This window comes from Camelus bactrianus, chromosome 31 (assembly GCF_048773025.1).
Source record: "Camelus bactrianus isolate YW-2024 breed Bactrian camel chromosome 31, ASM4877302v1, whole genome shotgun sequence".
Taxonomy (NCBI): domain Eukaryota; kingdom Metazoa; phylum Chordata; class Mammalia; order Artiodactyla; family Camelidae; genus Camelus; species Camelus bactrianus.
Genome location: NC_133569.1, coordinates 10,642,238 through 10,667,020, shown reverse-complemented (window position 1 = coordinate 10,667,020; position 24,783 = coordinate 10,642,238). Strand labels below are relative to the sequence as shown.

Below are 24,783 nucleotides of genomic sequence, written 5' to 3'. Positions count from 1 at the left end.
AATCTTGTGAACTAAAACTATGCTTTGTTAATCTGAAGCTACCGTTTTGAAACAACAACAAATATGTCCTTATAGCTTTGAGAGTTATTAACAGAGACCAAGAAATAGTTCCAAAACAGCATATGAATAATGAATCTTTCTACATATGCTCTTAGTTATAGAGCATGAGAATATTAATTGGGTATGAAACCAAGACTCACTCTTTACCAATGATTTTCACCAGTGATCCAACCAGCCATGACATATTAGAAATCTTCATATTAATAATAAGGCATATCACAGTACTTTCTCATAAATATTGTTCTTTATAAAAACAAGGAATTCCCCTAATATCTGAGCAGGGACGGAACATCTTGGGGCTGGCGGAGTGGGGCTTGCTTGGGGTCTGTGCTGGTGCACTTGCTCCACGACACACTGTCCTCTCTGCTTCCGCCTGGCGCTCGCCCTTCTTAACTTTCTGTCCTCACTTCTTGGACTTGGAACCATCGCGGAGAAACCTCCCCTTCAGTCTAACTAGCCCAGGCTTACTCTGCAGTGGTAGCCACTCCACAGCGTAATTCAGAGCTGAGGATGGGAGAGCAAACAGCATTAGGGCCTAAGGGGACAGTGACTGCACACGTTGTGCTGGGTGTAAACGCAAGGGAACCAGCACCGAAGACCGCGCTCTTGGAGCATCGGTTAAGCCGCACTGCATTACCGACGTACGTATTCCGTACAATAATGTGTTATATCCAGCAGAGAAGGCATGAGCTAGGTCACAGTAAGATCTAAATTTCTCTGAATAAACACATAAACTAATGAATACATGTAGAATATATGTTTTTACTTTAAAAATCTACTGAAACTCTTTAAGGAGGGCATACAGTGTCCAATCGACTTCTTGGGAAATCTAAAATCCAGGACAGGGGCTCCAGGTGGGGCCTCCGACCGGCTGCCCCTTTAACTGCCGGCTCGCTGCCCAGACGGCCACGGCCTCTCGCAGCACCGCAGGGGACAGAGGTCAGTCAGGTCTGCCTGACATTCATCAGCCAGGCTCTGGACACCTGATCTCAGCCCAGCTCTGCCCACCTTGCTGTGTGATCTCGGCTCCCTCCCGCCCGGGCCACAGCCATGGCCATAGCGGTGGCCCAGAAGCTCACCACCTCCCGTCCAGTTTGCGGCAGGACCACCAGAAGCCTCAGCCGCCTGTGCAGCCAGAGCCCGTGCTCACAGCGGACCGAGCGGAAGTGCCGCCCCTCTTCTGGAAGCGCCGCCCCTCTGTGGGCCACCGGCGGCTGCGTTGTGCCTGGTGCACCTATTCCCGCGCGCCGTTCCAGCGGCACAACGAGGCGGTGACGTCTGGACCCACCTGCTGGCGGCCCTGGTTCTGCTGCTGCGGCGGGCCATCTTTGTGGGGACCGTGGACTTCCGGGGAGACGCGCACGCCCTGCCTCTCCTTATCAGTGTCGGAGCCTCCTTCACCTGCCTCTCCCCCGGTGCCTTGGCTCACCTCCCGCAGGCCCAGTCCGAGTTCTGGCATTACCGCTGCTTCTTCCTGGGCCGTGTGGGTGGGGCTGTGTCCCAGTGTGGCAGCGCCCTGGCACGCTTCTGCTCTGCCACTGAGCCCGCCCAGCACGCCCCAGTGCAGGCCACTTCCTGCCCGGGGCTGCCTTTCTTCCTGGCCTTCCTGCGCTGGCTCCTGCTGTAACAGGCACATACAGAAGCCCGAGGTGCCCTCGGCGCCGGCCTGCGCGCTGGACATCAGCCCTGTGGCGCGCCGCACCCTCGTGTCCTCCAGCCCTGCCGCGGACGACCCGGCTCTTCTCACCACAAATGCCAGGTGGCCTTTTTTCTGCTGGCTGCCGCTTCCTTCTCGGCCTTTATGCCTGAGTGCTGCCTCCCTGGCAGCTGCCGCATCCTTGGGCGGGGCCCCCAGCGCTCCCGTGTCTTCTTGGTTCTGTGCACACTGGCTCAGCTGGAGGCCGTGGTGCTGGACTACGAGGCCCGGCGGCCCACCTTTGAGCCTCTGCACTCCCGCTGGCCCCACAGCTTCTCTGGCCTCTTCTTGCTCACTGCAGGCAGCAGCATCCTCACGGCGTTTCCCCTGAGCCAGCTGGTACAGCGCAAACTTGATCTGGATCAGAAGACCCAGTGAAGGCAGCTGGCAGCTGGTAGGGAGGGAGGTAGAGTGGGGGCCCAGGGTCTGGGCGTGGCTCCAGATGGGAACAAGTGCTAGTAAAGTTGTGTCTGGCCGGTGGTGACTCTCTGTGCGTGCCTCAGCTGCCAGAGGCGGCACTGGCCAGTCCTTGGACTTGAGGGTTGGCTGGAGCCACTGGGTGCACTTCTGGGCCTGCTCCAGCTCCCTGCCCTGGGAGGGGGAAGAGAGAGATGTGAGCTACTCTGGTTTGCCTCCCCTCACTGCATCTCACTAGGAGTGAGGGTGGGGGATTGGCTGGGGCCGAGACCTTGGTTTGGTGCTTCTGGATTATCTGGGAGGGGGCGCAGTTGGGGTTTAGGTCAGAGTCAGATCTGAGCTGAGAGACAGGGGAGGCATCAGCAGCCCGTCTCTACCCAGGTTTCACTGGCGCACAGGGAAAGGACAGGCCCCAGATGTGTGCAGAACCTCGCCGTTCCTTGAACCGCAGCCTGGAGATTTGGAGCTCCAGAGAGCCCCCTAAGGTAGAATATTGTGCCAGGTAGAAACGGATCCCATCCAGTACTTCTTCAGTCACTGTCCCAGACAGTGAGCCCCAGCCCTCCTGGCTCTGGCTTCTATGTCCCACACATTCTGTCCCCCGTGTCTTTCCTGGTTCCCTTGCTCACGACTCAGTGTGCATCCATTCAGTGTGTCTTGGGCCTCTGCTCAGAGGCAGACCACTGACTGGGCCCTGTGGATCAATGCAGGATGGTAAAGGCTTTAATACTGGAATGAACTATCAGGGGAAGCACTGAGGAGGGAATAATTAGCACTGCCTGGGACCCTTGGGGTCTTGGGTTGCACAGGGTGAAAAGGAGTTTGCAGATGGAGAAGAGGAGGGGCATTCCAGGCAGAGGGAAAGACCTGTCCAAAGGCCAAGAGGTATGGAAGGATTTTACTGGGGCTGGAGTTAGGGGTGATCTGGACTCTGATATATAATGGATGTAATAAAGTAACTGATAACAAAAAATAAATAAATAAATAAAATTCAGGACAGGAAAAACCATAAAAAAAAAATCCTAACTCCTTTTGCTGAAACCAAGACAACTTGAATTGTGAATGAATATTTTACATTACATAAAAAATGGAACTTAAGTGGGTTTGCTAGCAAAATGTGCCAACAGCATGTGTTACCTTTGAACATCTTCTATGTGCAAGTTTTGGTGCTTAGTAATAAGACAGCAAAAAATTTAGACTTAAGTAAACAAAATTAGCAACAATACAAAATAACACACTAGAAAAGCCAGATATGCTGAGACATTACTAGAGGAAGCTTCTATAACTAGAAAATTAGAGGCCAGAAAAATAAATCTCAGGCAGAGAACATGATAAGCAAAGGACGAAATGTGGGATTCTGATGAGGAACCTTGGGGACACAGGTACACGGCAGCGCCAGTATTCATTCTGCAATTGTCATTTGGATATATTGCTATATTTTTAATGTAGAGACTATCCACTAATACCACAGGACTACAGCTCGCAGTGGTAAGCTGTAAAATGCAAATCAGTCAGTCCCAGTCACCACAAAATGGTACTTCTAGCTGAAGTTCAAAAACAGACATATGCTAACACATGGACGATAAAACCTGTCTTTAAACTCCCGAGAAGCATGATAAATTGTGTGACAGGCAATTCCCAAGAGCAAATGATCGAGAAGACAAAGAAAGAAATCCAACATACACATAATTTTTTAATTCTTCTGGTCTGTGTCTTGTTTAAATGTTTGCTACCCCTCTGTTTTGCTGTCTCACAGTTTTTAACGATTCCTATAATGACTTGAATTTCTCTGTAAAATAAATGGTGCTAGTGATACTGCAATCTAATTCTAGTATGTAGAAATCATAAATGGGCCGATTGCTTCAGGGAAGAAGTAATCAGAAAATTAAATATGAACTTCTGCTGTATAAAAATTTCATGAATGTTTATCTAGAAAATTTTTATCTTAAATGTGAAAATGGACAAAGTTGATTTAAATTATAAAAGAGAAATTCAGCTCTTTTTTACTGAAATTTTGAATTCTGTAGAAGAATTCAAATACCTTGTTTTTTCCAGATTATACCTCCTTTGTCTGGAGTTTGTACCTGACTGATACTGTTTTAGTTTATGGTGTGCTCTGCAACCCGGAGAGGTTTCTACACCCTCATGCCTCCGTGATCCCTTCCGAGCCCCTAACGCTGAGACGTGTCAGAGCGGCTCCTTCAATGGGGCGACGTCCTCTCCCCGCATTGTGACCTCTCCCCACACCTCTGGAAGTCGGAGGCGCCCACTTGTCTCTGCTGGGACTCACTCTGCCGCATCTCCTCAGCAGGTGCTGAGGCAGCTCCTGGCCTCTCTCTCTGTGGCACACCTCTGACTCTCAGGAGGCACAGCCCTCCCTTGCTGTGGGGAACCTTGGCATTGCCTCCCTCCCAGTGAAATATTTTTGTTTTCAGTGCTTGTGGAAGTGGCTGGCAGTCTGGTTTCTCACCCTTTACCTACTCAGGTGGGATTCAGGCGCACACGTGTCCCCGCTGCAGGGTCCTGTGCCAGCGTCAGCACGCACTCTGCCGGGGTCCTGCTTCCTGGACTGAGACTGTGTGTCCGTCTGAGGGGGTGAGGGGGGTGAGACGCACAGGACACCAGCACTTCCTCTGAAAAGAAATCTGGCTTCACTCTCCCCTTGCTTGACTTTCATAATCTATTTTATCGGCTGGAGGTGGGTGTCTTCGGGCTGCATATCTCATCTCTCTGCTCTCTGCTTTGAAAGTCCTGAAAACCAGTGTAACTTAGAAATGTGTGTTCTGTACTTTAATGCTCCGTGACAGCTGAGGCTGGAAGGACACTGCTTTCACTAGTTACGGGAAAAACTCATTATGACTTTCATGTCTGTGTTTCTGTATGTTCCCTGTGGTCAAATAAAAAAAAAAAGTGGACTTAGGTAAGGGAAGAGTTTATCCAAAAGGGTTACTGTAATATGAAGAGGGGACTGTTGTGGCAGGACGATGCTCTGACCATCAGATTAGCCAGCTTCACAAAGGTCAGGCAGATGGAAATTTTCTCTTTTCTCTCACTGGCAGGAGGAGGACTGGTATGGGGGGGTGTGGTAAGAGGGGGGAGACACCGGTATGGGGGGGTGTGGTAAGAGGGGGTGAGTGACCGGTATGGGGGTGTGTGTGGTAAGAGGGGGGAGTGACCGGTATGGGGGGGTGTGGTAAGAGGGGGGAGTGACCAGTATGGGGGGGTGTGGTAAGAGGGGGGAGTGACCAGTATGGGGGGTGTGTGGTAAGAGGTCGGAGTGTCCTGACCTCAGAGCAGAGGGTGCTCCATGAACGGGGGTGTCTGTGAAGCCAGGCTAATTTCATTGCAGGCGCTGATACTGGGCTGGGCAGAGAGTGAACCGAAGTTCAAGGGCCTTCAGGAGAGAAAGAAGCTTAACTAAAATTAGGTCAAGGCAATTTAGCAGGGGTTTCGTCCACACAGGCCAGTGGGGACAAAGAGGAGGGTCTGGAAGATCTGGTGTCCCAGGTGAACAACAAGGGCATCCGTGACTCTCACCTCAGTGGCGGGGATTTCCTCCACATCGCGATTTCCAGAGCACAGGGCTCAGAAGTTTGATGTTATCACTAGACATCATTTGTCTCATACGATTTATTTCTATTAATAAAGCGTTCTTGGAGCAGCTTTGCCAGTTCCATCCTCCCAAAGAGAAACTCATGAGGTTTTATTATTTTTTGAGATTAACAAAAAAGAAGGCAAGAAGCAATTTCACAAAGGATACTGGGGAAAAAACTGACCTTGGCAGCTCTATTTCTGAAGAGGAGGGAATCTTCAAGCCCTTAAAACCAGGCCATGCAGCTGAAGCCTTTACGGCATGTTTGCTGAGTCCCTGTGTGAATAATTCCAGGCAACTCTAAGCCTAGTGAAGAGTGAGTTTGCTTTACAGAAAGCTGGGTGCTCGCGTGTGAGAGGAAGCAACCTCTCCCGTTAGTCTGAGCTGGACTGGAGGGAAAACCTGTTTCTGTTTACAGCTTCAGTGGAGATTTGCTCTGGTCCCTCGGGGCCTTGGGTTTCTTTGTGTTATTTGCAATTTGCAACATTTCACAAACTCCTTAAACAGTCACAGACACAGCTGCAGTCAGTGCTGGGCTGGCCTGTGTGCACACAGGGCACTCGTGGTCTGCAGAGGAGGCGGCAAAGACTAAGTCATGTTCATTAAAACCTGCACGATGTGTGAGAATGAAAAGACTTTGATGGAGTGCTTCCAGTGCACCTGGCCTGGCTCCAGGCTCCTTACGTGTCTCCCTTAATACTGGAAACAGCACTTGGAGGTCGACACCGTCCTCACCTCAGTTTCACACCAGGTAAGTTGGGGCAGGAAAGGTTAGTAACTGGTCCCAGGACCATCTTGGAGAAGAGGTTTTGTACCCTGGTGGCTTGCCTTCATTACCTTACTCTTGACTGGTAGTCAGAATATAAAGGCCAGATGCGAGTACAGCCTCGGCCGGCTTTCCGTATCCGCAGCTGCTCCATCCGACAGGAAGTCCTTGTTACGTAAAGCTTTCAGTTGTACCATATCTACATATACGTGTGTCTGTATGTCTTAGATTTGAAGCAGTGTGCCTGCATGTTGAGGATTTATAGTTCAGTACCATCTCTGTTTAGAAAATTTGCAAAATAAAGCGAATAGGTGCACATCTGTATAATCGGCATTGCTAGTAAGTCACGCTGTGGTGCGTAGCATTAGTTCACAAGCTGTTCCATGGAGGGTTAATGGGGTAGCTTTAGCCTGTGATTCAGTCTCAAGGCAATTCCAGCATAAGGGAACATTCTGTGCTAACAGATCCATTTATCAGGAGGCGTCAAGCCTGGCAGACCGCGTGACTCCCCGCCTTGCCTGCTGTCCCGCTCACACCCCCCACCCCACCCCCGCACAGGCAGAACCTGTGACTTGTGTGAGTTTACGAGATCATCCTGAGAAATTTGTCAATGAAGTATTGCCTTGTCTGGGAATTTCTAGCCATGACAGGTATGCAGTTGGGCAATTATCTCTCTTGGAAAATAAAACAACTGACTTTTTTGGGAAGATCAAACAAAATCTGGCAACTTGACTTTGTCCAGATAATCACTTGTTTCTAACCTTGAAAATATGAGACTAAATGAATCAAAGGCTGAAAAATAAAAAATGTGTCCTGGAATTTATGTCACCATTCAGTCTGTGCAGCAGCTCATTCTTGAGTTCTCTGAGCTACTTCGTGATGAAGTAAAACTTTCTAGCAATGACAGTCACATTTGCCTCACAGCAGGCAGCCGCCTTTAAATTCCATTGGAGATGAGCATCCCTGAGCAAAATTTGCCTCTAAAAGTGATGGAAGGGAGCACAGAGAGTGAAAATGAATCCCCTCTGCTGGGCCGTATGCTCAGCTTTCCAGAATGTGTTTTCTGGCTGTGGGGAAGGTGTGGACCCCGTGTCTCCAAGAGGGGATGTGGGGAGCCACACTGGGTGAGCCAGGAGTGCCCTGGACGTTTATGTGTCCTTTGTGGAGCCCAGTCGTGGCAAGATGGCTTCAGGATGTAGTGTTTAGTAAGTTTATTGGCAACAGGAGGCAAACCTTCAGCTATCTAGTTAAGTCTTAATGATTTAGTGGAGGGTGGGGAGTGTGCAGTTAGAGGCAGCAACAGGAACGCTTGTTTGTAACAAGTAACCAGCATCAGGGAGTGCTGTGTCCACGCAGCTGAGGCTCTGTTAGAATCACTTAGGAGCTGGGTGGCCGAGAGCTTCAGGAAACTAAAGAACTGGGGTGAAAGGGATTTTGATAAATTAGCACATTTCCCATTTAATGTCAGATCATCTGGAGGCTCAGAGTTCTTTTTGTTTGGTTGTTTTTTTTTTCCTGGGGAGTCAATCAATTAATTTTCAAGTTTTGTTGAGACATACTTGACATACAGCCCTGTTTAAGTGTAAGGTGTGCAGCATAATGATCTGACTTACAGACATCGTGAAGTTTAGTGAACATCTGTCATCTCCTATAGAAACTACATTAGAGAAAGAGGAAAAGCATTTTTCCTTGTGATGAGAACTCTCGGGATTTACTCTTAACAACCTCCGTATGTAACACACAGCAGTGTTCATATTTATCATGTTGTGCAGGACACCCCCAGTCCTCATTAGCCTCATAACAGGAAGCTTGTACCTGTTCACTGCCTTCATCCAGTCGCCCGCCCCCTGCCCGCCTCTGGTAACCACAAATCCAATCTCCTTTCCTATGAGTTTTTATGTTTGCTTTTTGTTTTCGTTAGCAGAAGTTAGCAGAAGATAGTATTTTGATCACAATTTCATAAAGGAAAATTCAAGACTGCTTAAGTACTGATTCTCAAATTCCTTCCCATTGGTTAATCCCTCACAGTCACAGAGATTTTTTAAATTTCTTGATTCTTATTTTTAAGAACATCACTTGAGTTTATGTATCATTTGACATGTTTTATGAAAAGAGAACAGAAACTCAAAGAGAAGCAGGAGGCTGCAGAAGTGAAAAAAAGACAAATCAAGGCTTTACCTTCAACCATGTGGCACTTACTGCTGCGTTGACGTTTATTTTTGACCAGCAAGGACACCGAACACTTAAGGACTCAAATCCATAACAAAACATTCAGGGCCATATGCAGCCTACAATGAAATAATTTCTACTTTTAGGGTTGGCATTGATGTACTTGCATTTTAATTTTTTTACAATTTTATGATCTTGTAAATAAATTCTAGCCGCTAATTGTGAGATATGGAAAATTGCCACATTGATTGCTTTGCCTTTTTGTAAATCAGCACGTAAAGTTCTCCATTAAGCTTTGGTTCCTGTGTCGAAATAAATAAGCTTGCTTTTAAAAAAGCATATCAACATAGTCATAGCAGTCGGGAGGTTCTGGTAAATATTTTAAAACTTTCTTTGAGAATTATTTCTTTTTAAATATATTTTACAGAAAAAGAAGGGCCTAAATGAAAGTTATTCTCACAGTTTGGATGTGTTTAGTTGCGGAAGAAACTGCACTGACTCACGTCAGTGCACGGTTTAGGGCTTTTCTAGAATTTTGTTGCTTACCTAACATAGACGCCTGGGCCATCACTCATGTATTAGTTTATCATACAGTGATAGCGTGAGCGATCCGTTCTCACAGAACCACCGTTTTTCTATTTATCTGTAGGTAGAAACTCTTTTAATGACTCGAGTGGATCTGGATAAGATTTGCTGGCGATATGTGAATTTTAACCACTGCTTTTATTCTCATGTAACCTTTTTCATAACCAGGTTATTAGGTAAGTATTGCTCGATACTAAGCAGAATCTCTGGGTCTGCCTCTCACCTTTTATGAGCACATCAGGTACCTGGAAGGAAGACCCAGTGTCCATTAGCTCGGATGGTAAAGCAGAGGCTTGGTCTAAGCACGTGTGCTTCCAGCTCTGATGTAACGCTGACTGAGCCAGTGGGGGTCCTCCAAGACCCACGTAAACCACCGTCAATGTCCAATATCTGCGAAGAAAAGCCATGCCTTTTGATGTCAGGACTACACTCCTGCGTGCAGTTTAATGATGACTCCATTTTTCTCTGTGCATGTTTCCAGGATGAGTGCTCTGCACTTGGGGACCTGACATGCAGTGTCACCTTCACAGTGTGTCTCCGTGTCCTGCCCCTGAGTGTGTGGCTGCATCTACCATTTCTCCCAAACGCGTTACAGTTTGTACTAGGTTCACACTTTCACTCTGAGCAGGGAATCATGGAAATACAAATTTCCTAAGAAAATTGGACACAACGTGCTTTTTAAACAAAATATTTCTGCTGTGCAGAAAGCTGTGAGGCTGATGCACACTCAGGCGGGCTTTCTGCCCTTGGCGAGCCAGAGGGAGATGCGGGTGGGCGACCCGATCGTCCTTCTGTGCAGGGAAAGCTCGCGCGGCCGAGGGCTTTCCTCGGGTCGGCCTTCACACACACACCACTCTGGGTCCCAGTTTCTAATGTGACCCAGAACGGAAACACTGCATTTCACAAACCTCCTGAAATGCCCCGTAAACAAGGCTTCCGAGTGCCACGTCCTCAAAACCGTGCAATCCAGCGTGCTGATGTGGGCTTTTACTCAAAACTGAGTTCAGAGGCACAGTGTGTCATGGGCCACAGAAGGAGTCTGTTCAGCTCTAAGTTTAAAAAGAAACAAGTCTTTTCTCCTGTCAGTTAAATATCAGAAAACCTGAAATGTGAATTTGCTGTGGCACAAGACGTACCACACGACACTGCCTAACCCAGCGGTGCCATTTCAGCATTGCTTACTGCTCAGGGGACTGTACGGGTGACTGTGATCCAGCAAGTCCACACGTGAGAAGCAGTAACCTATTTTATCACGAACTGATTTTTTTCAATACAAATGGTAATGATTACCATTTAGTAATGATTCAATACTGACCTACTTCTTAAGAAACAACTTTGCTTAACAATTTAGACCTTGAGATATTCTCTGTTCCTTGATTTTCCACCAAACAGAGGCACACATTTAAATCTAACAAGTATTCAATCTAAATATAGTGTTCATATATATGAAAATAAATTCGATACCAACCCACGTAGCCATTCCTTGGTTGTTTATACACCCACAGTTGTAGGCCATCCTGCTGGACTTGCTGACCCAAACTTCAGGATATAAGTAAGTGCACGTCCTAATAGAGCAGCAGCGACACAGGAGGCCCGGTTCTGGGACTGCCAGTCTGTCGCGCACTTTGCACGGTGACCGCCGAGCAGCTCCGGCTGAAACCACCTCCAGCTCCTCATCCCTCCCGCTCACACCGTGCGCTCCCAGCGCCTGGTGTTGCCCGTGTCACGGCTTTCCAGACGTGCCCCAGGGTGCCCAGACCGGTGTCTCATCCGTGCTTCCGGGATGGCCGGGGGAGTTGCACTCTTTTCATGGGCTCACTTGTCATGGGTTCATCTTCCTTGGTGACCCGTTCGAGTCCTTTGTCTATTTTTAGTTTATCATTATTATTACTGTTACTCAATTTTGATAATTTTAATGTATTTGAGGAAGGTCTGTCATCATGTATGCGATTTGCAAATGGTTTTTCCCGTCTTGTCACCCTCTTAACAGTAACTCTTGAAGCCTGATTTGTCATGCTTCCTGTTTGGATTGTGCTTTGACCTTTTACCTAAGCATCATTTGCCTAAATCCAGGGCACACAGGTTAATTCTGGTATTTCTCTCTGCAGGTTTTATCACTGGTGTAACGTTAGGTCTGAGGTAGTTTGACTTGGGGTTTGCATTGGGGCAGGTTCACACTGAGGCTCACCCTTTGCACACGGAGGTCCAGATGGTAAAGCACCACGTGCCAAAACCTCCCCTTCGTGCACGGAGCTGCGTTGCTCCTTTGCTGGGAAACGAAGGAGGATAAATGTGAGGGTCTGTTCCCTGTTCTCTGTCTGGTTCCACTGACCTCCTCTCTCTGCTTCTGCCTGCACGACGGGTCAGCAAACTATTTCTATAACTGACCAAACTGAATATTTTAGACTGAAGGTGTCTCATTTTTCCTTTTTTAAAATATGATTTCAGTGACTTTTAATTTTCATAACCACATGGGGCCAGTGACTACCTTCTGGACAAAGCAGGCCTAGAAAGAAGTAGAAGTCTTAATTTATGTTAGTTTTTGATAATTCAGGGATGTGTACTGTAATCACTACACTTGGCATTAAAAAGAAGAAAGAAAAAGGTTAAATGACTAAGCTTATTAGGTGTAAAGACAATGATAAAAATATTCACTCAATCTAGAAAAAATCAAGAAGGGAAAGAGAAAATAGTAGAAATCAAAGATATAAACGTAAATATATCAGAAATTACATTAAATATGTGAAGTGAGTGCTACAATTATGTGACAAAGCTTGTCTGTTTGGATTAAAAAGGGGTAACACAACTGAAATATGGGAAGCAAAAATTAAAAGGAGAAGCATAAAAAACACAAGAAAAACATGTGAAACTGACCTAGGAAAACGCTCAGACAGTTGATTTAGCTACGTAATTAGAAAAGCTAGATTCTAAGCTAAGAAACAGCACTTATGCTAAAGAGGAGCTTTGCACTGTTCAGGTTTAATCTGCCAAGAAATGGAACGAATTTACTTCTATCTACCCTGAAATATTCAAAAGTAAAACTTGACAAAACCAAAACAAGACAGGAAACTTGATGATCACATTGCAAAGGTTTAACAAGCAGTTCTCAATAACAGATAATGTAAGTAAACGAGTGTGATAAGGGTATAAAGGTGTGAAAAACATTAAACTCTTCCTAAATAACGTGTACAAAAGAACTGTAGGAGAAAATGTACTTTTCTAATACACGTAACATTTTTAAATGACCATGTATTAGTATGTTAAGCATGTGAAACAAGTTTCAGAGATTTTAAATCAGAGTGCATGTTTTCTGACAGCAATGACTTTATGCTAGAAATTAGAAGTTGAAATATTAAAATAACTCCCACATGTGGTCGTTAAAAATTCTTAATAATCAACAGGTCAAAGACCACAGAGGAAATTAAAAACTATTTGGACTATATTATTATATACACCCATATATGTACTAGTTATAGCATATATATTATAAATTAGTTTTAGAATGTAGCTAAAATATAACTAGAAAGAATGTTATGGCTTTCAATCCATTATATATATTAAAACAGTAAGAGAGCAAATCTATTTTGAGAGCATTTCCTTAAGAAGTTTTTTTTTTTAAAAAATCAAGTGAAAGCCACAGAAAGAAATTACAAAAACAAATACTGAGCTTTCATGGAATGTGTGTATATGTGTATGTATGTATGTGTGAATGTGTATCTGTGCATGCATGTATGTGTGTTTATCTGTGCATGTGTGCTTGTGCATATGTGTACATGTAGGTATGTGTGTACATGTGTTTGTGCATTTGTGTATATGTATGTACGTGTGCGTGCGTGTGCGTATGTGTGTGTATCTGCATGTGTGCGTGTACATGTAGATGTGTGCACGCGCATGTATGTACATATATGTGCACGTCTGTGTGTGCATGTGTGTTGCTGGGGGTTCTGCCGAGAAGGGCAGGAAATGAGGACTGACAGGGAAGATCTAACACTGAAAAAAATTAACAAACATAATACAGAGGCGCGTAAATAAGTGGAAGCAAAGTAAAAAAGCTGGAAGATAAAAATAAGACTAGGTGGGAGAGAGAGAGGAAAGGGAGTATTTTTCATAAAAAGCCGTGAGGAACGATTTCTCGCTTTATACTAGGGCGCATTTGACTTTAATTAAGGTTTAAAAAAAAAGCCCACTTACTGCTTTTAAAGCGCACGTCCAGCCCAGCAGCGAGCTAGGGAACGCACCTTGCTGGGCACTTCGGCGAAGCCCCACCTGGAAGAACAACGTGGGGAGACGGAGGTGGCAGGAGGCTTGCGGTCAGCGCAGGGAGGGGAGCTGGTTCCTGAAGCTTGTGTCCGGGGCCGGGTCAGCGTGTGCTGTGGGCAGACTGCGTCATAAACTAACATGTATTGTTTGAAAACGCATTGCTTGGTCTAATTCTCCAGGTACAAGGAGGGAAGGAGGCCAAGCAAGCGTGGGTTTGGACTCCTCGTAGCAGCCCCAGCTGAGAACAGGAGGGGCGCTTCCGTAGCGCCGTCCGGTGCCCTGGGGGGCTCTCCCCACTCACAGGTCTCCACTCTGCAGGGACTGCTGTTTCTTTGCTCCCACCGTGTCCCCTGCAGGCCTGGATGGAAATCTGGCCCACGCCTACCCCTCCCCTGCCTTTTGTGAAACAATGCTCCCCCCCCCCACCAAGTCAAAGATTCTTCATGGGCGGCTCTGTCCCGCTGGTCCCCCTCCTCCTGGCACAGGCATTGTTTGGGGCTGGGGATGCGGCCAGATCACAGGCAGGGGGTGCAGGGAGCAGCTGTGGAAGCTCTCGAGGTGAGGGAGCCTCCTTTCTTGTGCATGAGCTTTGGGAAGAGAATCTCCCCCTTTTCCTGGACCTCCGGTGGGAGGATGAGAGATCCTGAAGGGCCTGGGCATTTTCTAACACCTTGTGAGACAGGAGGGAGGGGGCAGGGCACAGGCACTAAAAGAACACACAGCAGCCATCAGCACCAAGAAGGTGGAGCATTCGACTCCCAGTCGACCTCCAGCTTCTGTGTCAGCTCTTTGAAGTACAATAGCTGCTAAATGGCCCTCCCACAGCTGCCCGGACAGTTTCAAGGCTGCCTATCCAAGATTAAAAAGTGGGTGATGGCCCTGTTCCTGGGAATCCCCGCCCCTTTCCCAAGGAGTTGGAATAGGCCTCCCACTCGTCAGCATGTGAAGTTACCAGGCCCATAAAACTAATAACCCCGCAGCCCGTGGCCTCGTTTCTTGCCTTTTGAGACAGCCCGCACCCTGTCTATGCAGCGTGCATCTCTCTGAGTAAGTCTACTTTTACTCACCTGTGGCTCGCTCTGTAGTTCTTTCCTGTGCGAAGCCAAGGACCCTCACTTGATGGGGCGCGTCCCAGGGGCTCGCCTGGGACCTGAGGCCTGGCCACCCTCTAGCCCCACGTTTCCCTGCATCAGTGGCTGAGTTCCAGTGGAGCTGTAGCCGAGGAGAGATTACTACCCCTCTTTTTCCTTCTATCCTTCAAATCTGTGCACCCGTCAGTCCCCACCTTCAGACGGTGACCTGATGCCCTGTTTCACAATTTAGATGTAAAAACACAAATTTTTATTTTAATTTTAAAAATTAAAAATTTAATTTAATTTATGTATTTGTTTAATATTCAGATGTTTTAAATTTTAAAATATTTTTCTTAAAAATAGTCATGAATTCTCCCTTAGTGTAAAGTAAAAGCAGATTGCACTTGCCTCGTTGGTCACTTTCAGGGCCATCTACTCTGTCATCAGTTAATCAGATTCGCCCTTTGGCTTCAATATTGAAAAACGTCTTTTTAAGAATTACAGTAATTGCACTGATTGATGTGCTTTTCATGTTTAGTATAGCTTTTAAAGTCTATCTACTGACTGTTTTAGATGAAGTCATAACACAAGTTTGCTTAAGTGGGGCTGGTCTCTAAAAGCAAACAACAGAGCTTGCTATGTTATTCTAACAATTCCATTCTGGTTTTTTAAAAATTTATTTTTGATGACCCTAATGCAATTAGTAATTTTGTCATTACTGCAAATTCTATTAAATTGAGATTAGATGATTTATAAGACTTACATGGTTTCAGAAAATACAATTGTGAAATGAGGACAGAGTGCTCCCTCCTGGCGGGATTTCAGGATGGTGTTGGCAGGTGTCTAATTTACTTGTGAATTTTTAATACCCAGGGTTTTGCTCCCTTTTTTCTTCGTTTTTATACGCTGAGTTCAGGCTCTTAAATGGAGTTGGCAGGATGTGTGACTCTGTACGGCTGACTTCTGTAGATATGGTTCCTCTCCTTAAAACGCAGTGTTTCGGACGTGGCCAGGTTGTGCCTTCAGGACACTCATCTACCAGTAAACCACAGCATGGGGTGACCTCGGACACCGCAAGCCCGATAATCGCTCCCTGTCTCCACCGTGTGGCTGCAGGGGAAAGGCAACCCCGTTTGCTTGGCTGGCAAACAAGTTTCTGCGGAGGGCAGGAGGCAGTTTGGTCAGTTCGCCTCTCAGCCTGCCGGGTGGCTCGCCTGCTGTTCCCGGCTGGCTGCTGCTGAGATTGGGCGAATGAGGGGCAAGGTCGTCTGAGGTCGTTTGAGGCAGGGGCTAAGAGACTGGAAGCTCCCTGCCTTCACCCTCATTCCAGACCCAGGGGTGAGTCCCTGAGCTCACTGCAACAGAGAAGTAAATGCACAGGGGGTGGGGGAGCAGAGCCCTGGGAGAGGACCTGAGGACCAAGAGCGAAGGTGATCCAGACTGAGAAGCTTCCCTTCGGGGACCTGGAAGCCGTGTAGCAGGGCCACCTAGACAACTTCACCCACCCTCCCGACCCTTCCCTGTGTTTGCTGAGGATGGCCTGGGCAGGCTGTGATGGCCACAGAGCGTCAGGTGATGTGCCCTGCGCACTAAGATGTGCGGGGAGTTGATCTATCCTGTCCATCCTGACAGCCTCAGCATGGCTGTTACAGAGCTGAGAAAGTGACCCATCAGAGACGGCTCCTCTGTGTGTGTGTGTGTGTGTGTGTGTGTGTGTGTAGAAATGAGACTCAGTCAAGGTCTTCAGAGATCCCAGTATCAAAGGTGGTTAGAAACAGACCCCTTGTCACTATAAACTGAGTATTTCTGTTTCAAGAACTGTGACAGATCTAAAAACACGGGTAAGAAAACCTAGAAGACATAGTTTTAATACAAAAAATTCCTAGCAAAACATTTTCAGTAATAGGCATTTGTTGATTGACTAACTTAATGTTTAGCACAGGAAGAGTTAAAAGGATAAAGACATAATTAGAGGTCAAGTTCAAGCTTGGAGTGGCCCCAGTGTTGGCTTTTCAGGATGCAGATCAAGTTGTTAACTGGCATGAGGTGACAGAGGTGACAATGCAAAGGGCTGGGAATCTGAAGGCCTGTGTCTTGTGGTGACCTCCGATTTTGTAAAGCGTGATTAGAAACACAAAACCGAGTTCCAGCCATGTCCCTGCTGTTCTGATACCAGCGTCTTACTCTGCACACCCCAGACACCTCACTCCTGTCTGCTTTCTTGGCTCCCCCGGCTCCCGACGCTGGTTCTCAATGAAACAGGGGAGCAGGTAGTGAATTATTCCCAGCTGCCCCCCACCTTACCACCTCTTATTCCCCTTCCTGGGTTTCTGCCTGGGCTGTTTCGCTCCCAGCAAGCTGTCTGTGAACCCCCCCCCCCCCCGCAGTGTTAACTGATAAACAAGGTGTTCACTAACCTATGAATTCTCTCAGGATTATTTAACTGTTGAAAGCAGACTCTTTGAAGACCCAACATTCAGCCACAGAGAGAGTGACAGGGGACTTCCCTGTGACTAAGGCATCACACCATTTTTCTCTCACTGCTGAGGTGCCCACAAGCCTGGCCTTGACAACGAGGGGGCTTTGGAGGAAGAAGTCGGGGTCTAAGGGGTTTGCTGGTGGCGGGGGTGGGGGTGGGGTGGACCCCACCAGGCTGGCGCCACCGTCACCAAGGGCTTGTCTACAGTCTTTTACAGCTGGGACCACGTGGTCCACGTGGAGCTGCCTTCCGGGAAGTGGCCAGTGGAAGCCCGGGTGAAGAGAGTCCACGAACATATGAGGATCAGCAGTGAAATATATGTGTTCTGGGGGAAAGGGAGGAGATACAGGTATAGCATCATCTCATCCTCAGGTGATGATCACGGACAATGGACACTGAAGGGGAGAGTGTCGCACGCAGCACAGTCCCTCATCAGCTATTCTGCAGCAAATAACAAACATCTTCTTTGGAGGCTGAAGTTCATTTTAATTTAATGACTTCTGTGCAACACAGTTTCCTCTAAGACACACATTCTGCTTTTCCCATCAGACTTAAATACAATAGAATGAAGTTTTTAAACTTGTTAAATATGATCATTGAGTCGAGAGGAAAGTACTTCCAACTTAAAATGGAGCGGTGAGGATGGGGGATGAGGAAGAGACACAGGGGAGGATGGTCTAATGATGTCCTGAGCAAGGATCAGAACATTCTAACAGGCAGGACATGCCAGCTGCCAGAGGCCCAAGCAAACCTCTGGAGAATTAGTACACGTGAGTGTTCTTAAAGTTACCGGACGTGTGTTTACAGCGATCAGGGCATCTCTGAACTGCAACTACAGATTCTGTACACCCCCCCCCCCCCGCTGACATCCATCAGAGTAGAAAAGGGGGAAATGGTGGAAAATATATTTTTCAGTTAAAAAAACAGCAGTTTTTTCTTTCATTTTACACACCATACATTCATTTTTAAACCCTGTATTAAAACAATAGAAATCAATGTTAACTATGTTTGATTCCTGTTTTAACAGAAATTGCAACATGTTCCATGTTACATGAGACGGAATGGAGAACGTGGGCAATGACAGATGTTTCTCCGACAGCTCCCCGAGCTTCAGAGGCTCCAGGAAATTTTCGAAGGTCATTGTTTGGGCGACGTAGTTTTGGCTGAAACAACCACTAATAATTCAGTGAGAGACAGAACCTGATTCCAGTGTTTTAGGCCCTAGATCTCTTGATTTGCATGTAATACTTCACCTAAACCATCTAAGTCTATGGGGGAGGCTGTCTTCGTCAGATTCTGTTGACGGGGGAAAATTACTGATTTCCTTCCATTTATTCAGAATACGTGGAAGAGCCGCGGAGAGCCGAATATTTTGTCATAAATGGAGGTTTGGGGCGCAAGTCTCGTTGAAAAACTGTCTTCCGTCTGCAGCAGGGAGACACAGATTGGGCGTTAAGTTTCGGATTCACGTCCTAGAATGTAAATTGCAGTCGCCAAGGCGTCTTTATTAGGGAAGATAATGTGCAGCCTGTGAAGGGGGGGGGCTCACGCGCCCTCCCCAGTGAAGATTCTCTCCTTAAAAAGAGAAGGGGAAGAAGAGCTTCCGCCCTGGAACATGAAGTTCCTGCACACGGAGTTCACGTTTTCTGGGATCCAGCACATCCCCGAGACCCCGCAGGCAGGCGGCATCTCCTCGCCTTGGGGCATCCCTGACCCGTGACGCACGGAGGCGTCCTCGGATCCCGTCCCCCTTCCGCCCAGCAGCTCGGAGCCACCGGGCAGCGGCGGGGGGGACGGCGCGCCCCGAGCCCGGGCACCCGGGAGCGAGGCCGGTGGGGCGGCGGCGCCGGTGCCGCGCGGGCGGGAGGCGGATGCAGGTCCGCGCGGGCGCCGCGTCCTCCGCTCCAGCCGAGTCGCATCCGGAGCGCGCGCAGCTGGGATCCGGGGAGGAAGGTGGGCAGGAGGAGGCGGGTCGGGAGGGGGCCGGGAGCGGGTAGGAGGTGGAAGGAAGGAGGAGGAGGGGCGCGCAGAGCCGAGCGGCGGCAGCGGCGGCGGGTGGGGACGCGCGCGCGAGGCCGGCGGGCGGCGGGGAGGCGGCTCCGGGAGCAGCTCCGGCGGCGCCGGGAAGCAGGTCCGGGAGCGTGTCCAGCGTGTCCCGCGTGTCCGGCGGCGCCGGGCGGCTCACGAGGTTTGCGCCGGGCCCCCTCCCTCCCCACCTGCTCCCGGCCTGTTGGTCTGCGCGCCGGCGGCGAGGGCGCTGCTGTCCCTGCGGTGCCCCCTCCCCGTCCCGGCCGAGACACGCTGCCCGGACCCCCGAGTGACGCGGCCCCGGTTGTCTCCGTCCCCAGATGCTCCGGGCGCCGGCCGTGCTGTGCGTGTGCGCGGCCGCCTGGTGCGCGCAGGCTCTGGCGGCGGCCGTGGGCCGACCGGCCAGCGGCAATTTTCTAGACGACAAACAATGGCTCAGCACGGTGTCCCAGTACGACCGGGAGGCCGGACAGTGGAACCGATTCCGAGACGTAAGTCTGAGCCTTCTCGCGTTCGAGCGCGCGGCCGGGCCGGGGTGGGGAGGGGTCGCCTTGGAGGCCGCGTGGTGTGGGGGGGTCGCCTGCCAGACGCACTGGGTTCAGGGTCCCCAGGTCCCCACGGCCCTGTCCCCGCCCCCAAAGGCTCGCCAGGTGCCACCTGCACAACTTTGCACGATGTCTGGCGCCAGCGGCTGGCGAGGTGTTGCGCGAAAGTGGGGTCGATCCCGCGGCTGGTGGCCCAGCCAGGAGTCCGGGGAAGGTGGGGAGATGTGGGCTTGCAGCGCCGCCGGCTCCTGAGGGACCGAGGGGTCTGGTGGCCCCGGTGGGGAAGTCGGGCGACGACAAGTCCTGCCACTAAGACCCTTGCTGGACATCAGCTTAGGGTGGACCTGTCCAGGATTACGTTAGCCGCCACTCTGCGCCACCAGGGCGGGGGCGTGTGCAGGGCGGCGGTGAGGCGGGTTAAGCTGTGGACACCCACTCCCACCCGGGAGTTTCCCAGGGACAGTGGGCTATTGTGACGCATCCTGTACCTGAGACCCCAGCCGCCGGCCGAGCGCGGTGGTCCGGGTGGGGCTGCCCCCCTCCCCCCTTCCCTTAAGCCGGCCTGGACGCTGCGAGGGGCTGGGCAGCCGCGCTCCGCACACCTGAGGACCTTGTGGGCCCGCCCGCAGCGCCGCGTGCACACGCGGATCCGGGTCGCGCTCCGACACGATTTGAGAAATTGGGGGAGAGGGTGGCAGCTCAGGCTAGTTACTCCTGGACCCTCTCCCGCTGCTCCCCACACCCGCAGGGAAGTGGCTGACAATCCGTGCCGAGCCAGCGGGGTGGTGGTGGGGGTGCTGGTCCTGGCAGCGGGAGGCCACGCTCGCTCACCTTTACTTAAATTTGAACGTGGAGTCTCAGTTCTGCGAGGCGCCGGGACTGGGGGAGGATGGCGGTGCTCGCGTCTAATCCGGTTCTGGCTTCCCTGCCTCTGAACGAAGCCGGAACGTTCTGAGTGAACGCGCGTGTACAGGCAAACCCCTGCACCCCTGATTAATCAGGCTGATGGTGATGCTGAATGCAACCAGAAGGAAGGCTAACGTGGTGTTTCTAAACCCTGGGGGAAAACATCGTGCCCTCATTTGGAAAAAAATGTTGAGCGTTTGTCACTGTTTGAATAATGCTTCCTACTATGACATTTCATTACGTAAGGGCTACTTTAAAGATTTTAAAAAATGAATTTCATGCTTACTTTAATATATTTTAACCTTGAATGTCTGGCTTTATAGAAATTACTTTATTGAATTATTAAGAGCAAAACAGCCTATACTTGGACAGTTTGTAAAGGTGCTTGATTTAAACTACTGAGAAAGCTGAGTTGCTGGAAGGGTTAACTGTTCTAGGGTTCGTGAACTTCCAGAGGCAGAGTGTTGTCCTGCTGCACTCTTCATTGCTTCTTATGTGATCTCAGGGGGAAATGCATCAAAATGACATGTTAAATTTAGGTAAAGGATTTACTGAGTTTTTTTTTTTTTTTAGCAAGTATCTGTCTGAAGCACATGTACATCAAAATGGAATAATGACCTATTTGAACAACCTATGCCAATGTTTAGCATTCCCACTTTCGTCAGTTGCCTTTTGTCAGGTGACTTCTGGAGGGCTTGAGGAGACAAGCCCGTCTCTCCCCCTGAACCACCTGTTGCTTATTATTAACAAGATAAAATGAGTGCTGGCAGTGTGACTTCCCAAGGCAGGATGCACAGTGTAGAACCCTGATTCAGACCACCCACCCCGCTGGCAATTTACGTGTTTACCTTGGGGGGCATTGTTTGCTTGATTTTTTTCCTGTGTTTTTCACAATGTTGTTTATTTTGGGTTCATTTTAAGATTATGAGTCCATGCAACCTGTACTGCGTGTATCTATGTTTAAATGTTCTGCCTCTGCACTGATATCTTACATAATGGATTTGCAGACTCAGTTTATGTAAAGGCAAAGAGACAAGGAAATCCGAACCTCTTCTTTTGGCAACAATTTAACAATTGACTTCTCAATTTCCTCAGTATAAACCACAGAGAAATAGGAGAACCACACACAAGCTTACAGTAAATACTGACATAGAAGACACTTCAAGTAATTTTGATCACTGTACACAAGCAATGCTCTTTGAATAAAGTTTTGTTGCCCTTTGAAAGTGGACAAAACGTCATTATATAGACAGAGAACTTTTATCCTTCTGAAAATCATTAATGTGTTTGGTTATTGGTATAAAATTCCTGTAGAGATTCTAGTCCCCATGTTTTAGGAAAAATATAAGTTTAACTTATTAAAGATATAAAGAAATCAACACATTTAAAAATAAGTATGGTAGGTAGGACTGATGCAGGAAAAACGGATGTGGGGCACGAGGAGGCCTGTGTCCCAGGCTTTGGCTGAGCCGCTGGGACGTGTCCCGCCAAGTGTGGGTCCTTGGCTTCGTGCAGGAAAGAATTCAAGAGCGAGCCACAGTTGAGTACAAGTAGACTTATTTAGAAAAATACATTGAAAGGCAAGAGAAAGGCCTCAAGGTGTGGGGGTTGGGTGCTGAGATTAGAGTAAAAGTAGGTACACCCTCCATAGACAGAGCGTGGGCCGTCTCCAAAGAGGGAGAGAAGGGGCAGCTGGGAGGTGCTGTGTTGCCAGTTTTTATGAGGTCAGTGCCTCCATATGCTAATAAGTGGAAGGACCAGTCTAACTACCTTGGGGATGGGGCTGGGATTCCCAGGAAGTTGGCCATTTCCCACTTGGGAAATGGGGGCAGCCTTGGGGCTGCCCCGGCGCCTGTGGGCATGTTATTCACCACTCTAATATATTACAGTGGGCAAATAATGAAGCTCAAGGTTTATTAGAAGTTAAATCTCCCACCATCCTGAGCCTCAAGGCCTCCTGGGGGTTGAACCCTCCGCCATCCTGGTGTTAACTGCTGTGTTATTCCTTGAATGGCTGGGGCCTGCCCACTTCCTGTCTCAGGACCAGCAGGCTATGTTCAGGGTATAATTATGTGATTTTGAAAACAAAGCAAACAAAACCTCTCCATGGCAGGATGTGTCTAGCAAATACATTGGTTGCACGGCATTTTCTGCTTTTTTAGTTCAGTCTAGTGGTGGTAAAATCCAAAAGCCAAGATCCTCGATGGGAATACCGGGACCTTCAGCAAGAACAGGGTGAGGGAGGCTGGTCTGGTCTGCTAGGAGAACTGGGACCCGGGATTATTATAAGGAAACGGAATCATTAGCTCATGAATCACATGGTTCATATATTACATATTTTAAACATTTATAAGTCGATTAAACTGTACTCTTTATCATGCCACGTCAGTATGGAATTTGGAAACCAGTACATGAATCGGCAGTGAACGATACGGTTCCTCCAGCAGCCTTGTAGACTGCCGATGTCACCGGAAGGGGGGCATGTGGCAATGGAGCGTCAAGGAAAGGAAACCATATGTTGTGAGCGATGCAGGACAAATCTAACAAAGTGCAGTGACAGCCATGCTCATTTAAATAACTCATGTAATAAGTCCAAATTCTATTCTTAAATTTTGACGTTGAAGTGGTTCTGGCATACATCTGTCTTTCAGTAAAAATCCCTGGGAGTGGGAGGTAGGGGTGAAGTGAGGACAGACACGGGGAGCACAGGAGAGGATCCTCCGTGGTTAGGATAGTGGTGGACACATGTCATTAGACGTTCATCCCGGCCGTCCAGCGCTTGGCCTAGGGTGAGCCCAGGGTGGACTGTGCCCTCGGGCGGCTGTGATGTGTCGGTGCAGCATGATCGGCTGTAACAGATGTGCCAGCTGGTAGGGATGCTGACAGCGGGGAGGCTGTGTGTGTTGGGGGAGGGGGCAGGGGAGAATGAGAAATCTCTGTACCCTCCTCTCTATGTTTCTGTGAACCTGAACGTGCTCTATAAAAGCAGGGTCTTAAAAAGTCACAATCACAACTCCAACATCTTAAAAAGCAAACAAAAAACTTGGGGCTGATTTTGAACATTGTTTTAAGAAGTGGTAACCATGTGTGATGCAAGACCAGAGATCACCTTCAGTTACATCTGTTTCCTAAGTGGTTTGCAATACCCCTTAGATATATGGGAAGCTATGCTAGTAAAGTTTTACAGTTTAACTTTAAAAATGCAACCTTAACACAAGATTTGCAGTGGCCCCTGGAACCAGTGTCCCCTGAGCACTCAGGCTCCTCCTTTCTGCTGCCTGGTTCTCTAAGTTAAATGTTTTGTTGAGACATAATTGGCAACTGCAGTTGCGTATGTTTAAGGTGTAGGCGTCAGAGCGCGCACGCCTGTGTCTTGTGCAGCGATTCCCTGTGCGGCGCGTTCACAGCAGGCAGGAGGGTTACTACTTTGCTTTTCAACAATATGCACCAAAAAAGGGGAACAATTATCAACGATTTGGAGAAACTGAACAAATGAGACCACCGTTCTGTCTGTTCAGGAATACCTTCTCAAGCGTGGATATCCACTGCTGATTTTTTAAGAAAGTACATTTTTAGTTTCTCTCTATGAACTGACATTCTAAAATGTGGTACCATCATGGCTTGTCACAGTTGAGAACGTGGCTGTCCTTGGGAATTCTTCACAGCCGGTCCACTGCATTCTCACCGATGTGCTTCTCTCTGTCTTGATTGTTTGATGACAGGGGGCAGCTCTGTATGTAAACATTCATGACAGCCTTTGCAAACAGTGTGCCTGTTCACAGATCAGGGTTGGCAAAGACTGCAGCCTGCAGTGTTTTTTACATTGGACTGTTGCTCATAGAGTTTAAACCATTGGGGATGGACTCAAGAGAGGGAGTGATCTCTTAAGGGAGGCACAGCTGTCCTAGAAGATTCTGAGCAGGTAGGTGACTCCAGCTGCACCGGGCTGTCCTCAGGCAGCATCTGGCCTCTCCTGGTCATCTGGGGCCTGGTTAAGCAGTGGTCCTGGTTCAGCATTGGCCTGGTTAAGCTCTGGTCCTGGTTTAGCACTGGTCCTGGTCAAGCACTGGTCCTGGTCAAGCACTGACCTGGTTAAGCACTGACCTGGTTCAGCACTGACCTGGTTCAGCACTGATCTACTTCGGCACTGACCTGGTTAAGCACTGACTTGGTTCAGCACTGGCCTCGTTCAGCACTGGTCCTGCTT

General features: G+C 48.6%; 1 protein-coding gene and 1 pseudogene across 3 annotated transcripts in view; both read left to right on the top strand.

Moving 5' to 3' along the window:
* The first annotated feature begins 1,110 nt into the window (after positions 1-1,110).
* LOC105073358 (membrane progestin receptor alpha-like) lies at positions 1,111-2,134 on the top strand (annotated as a pseudogene).
* A 16,734-nt stretch (positions 2,135-18,868) lies between these two features.
* Positions 18,869-24,783, top strand: part of SPOCK3 (SPARC (osteonectin), cwcv and kazal like domains proteoglycan 3) — a 131,482-nt gene continuing 125,567 nt past the window's right edge. The window contains exons 1-2 of one of the 3 annotated variants that reach the window (XM_074355541.1): positions 18,869-19,050; positions 19,446-19,616. In XM_074355541.1, the coding sequence (XP_074211642.1) occupies positions 19,446-19,616 (171 nt within the window). In that variant the 5' untranslated portion in view covers positions 18,869-19,050. Of the gene's footprint in view, positions 19,051-19,095; positions 19,617-24,783 lie in introns of those variants that run through there. The other 2 variants (XM_074355540.1, XM_074355542.1) reach the window with 2 other exon arrangements.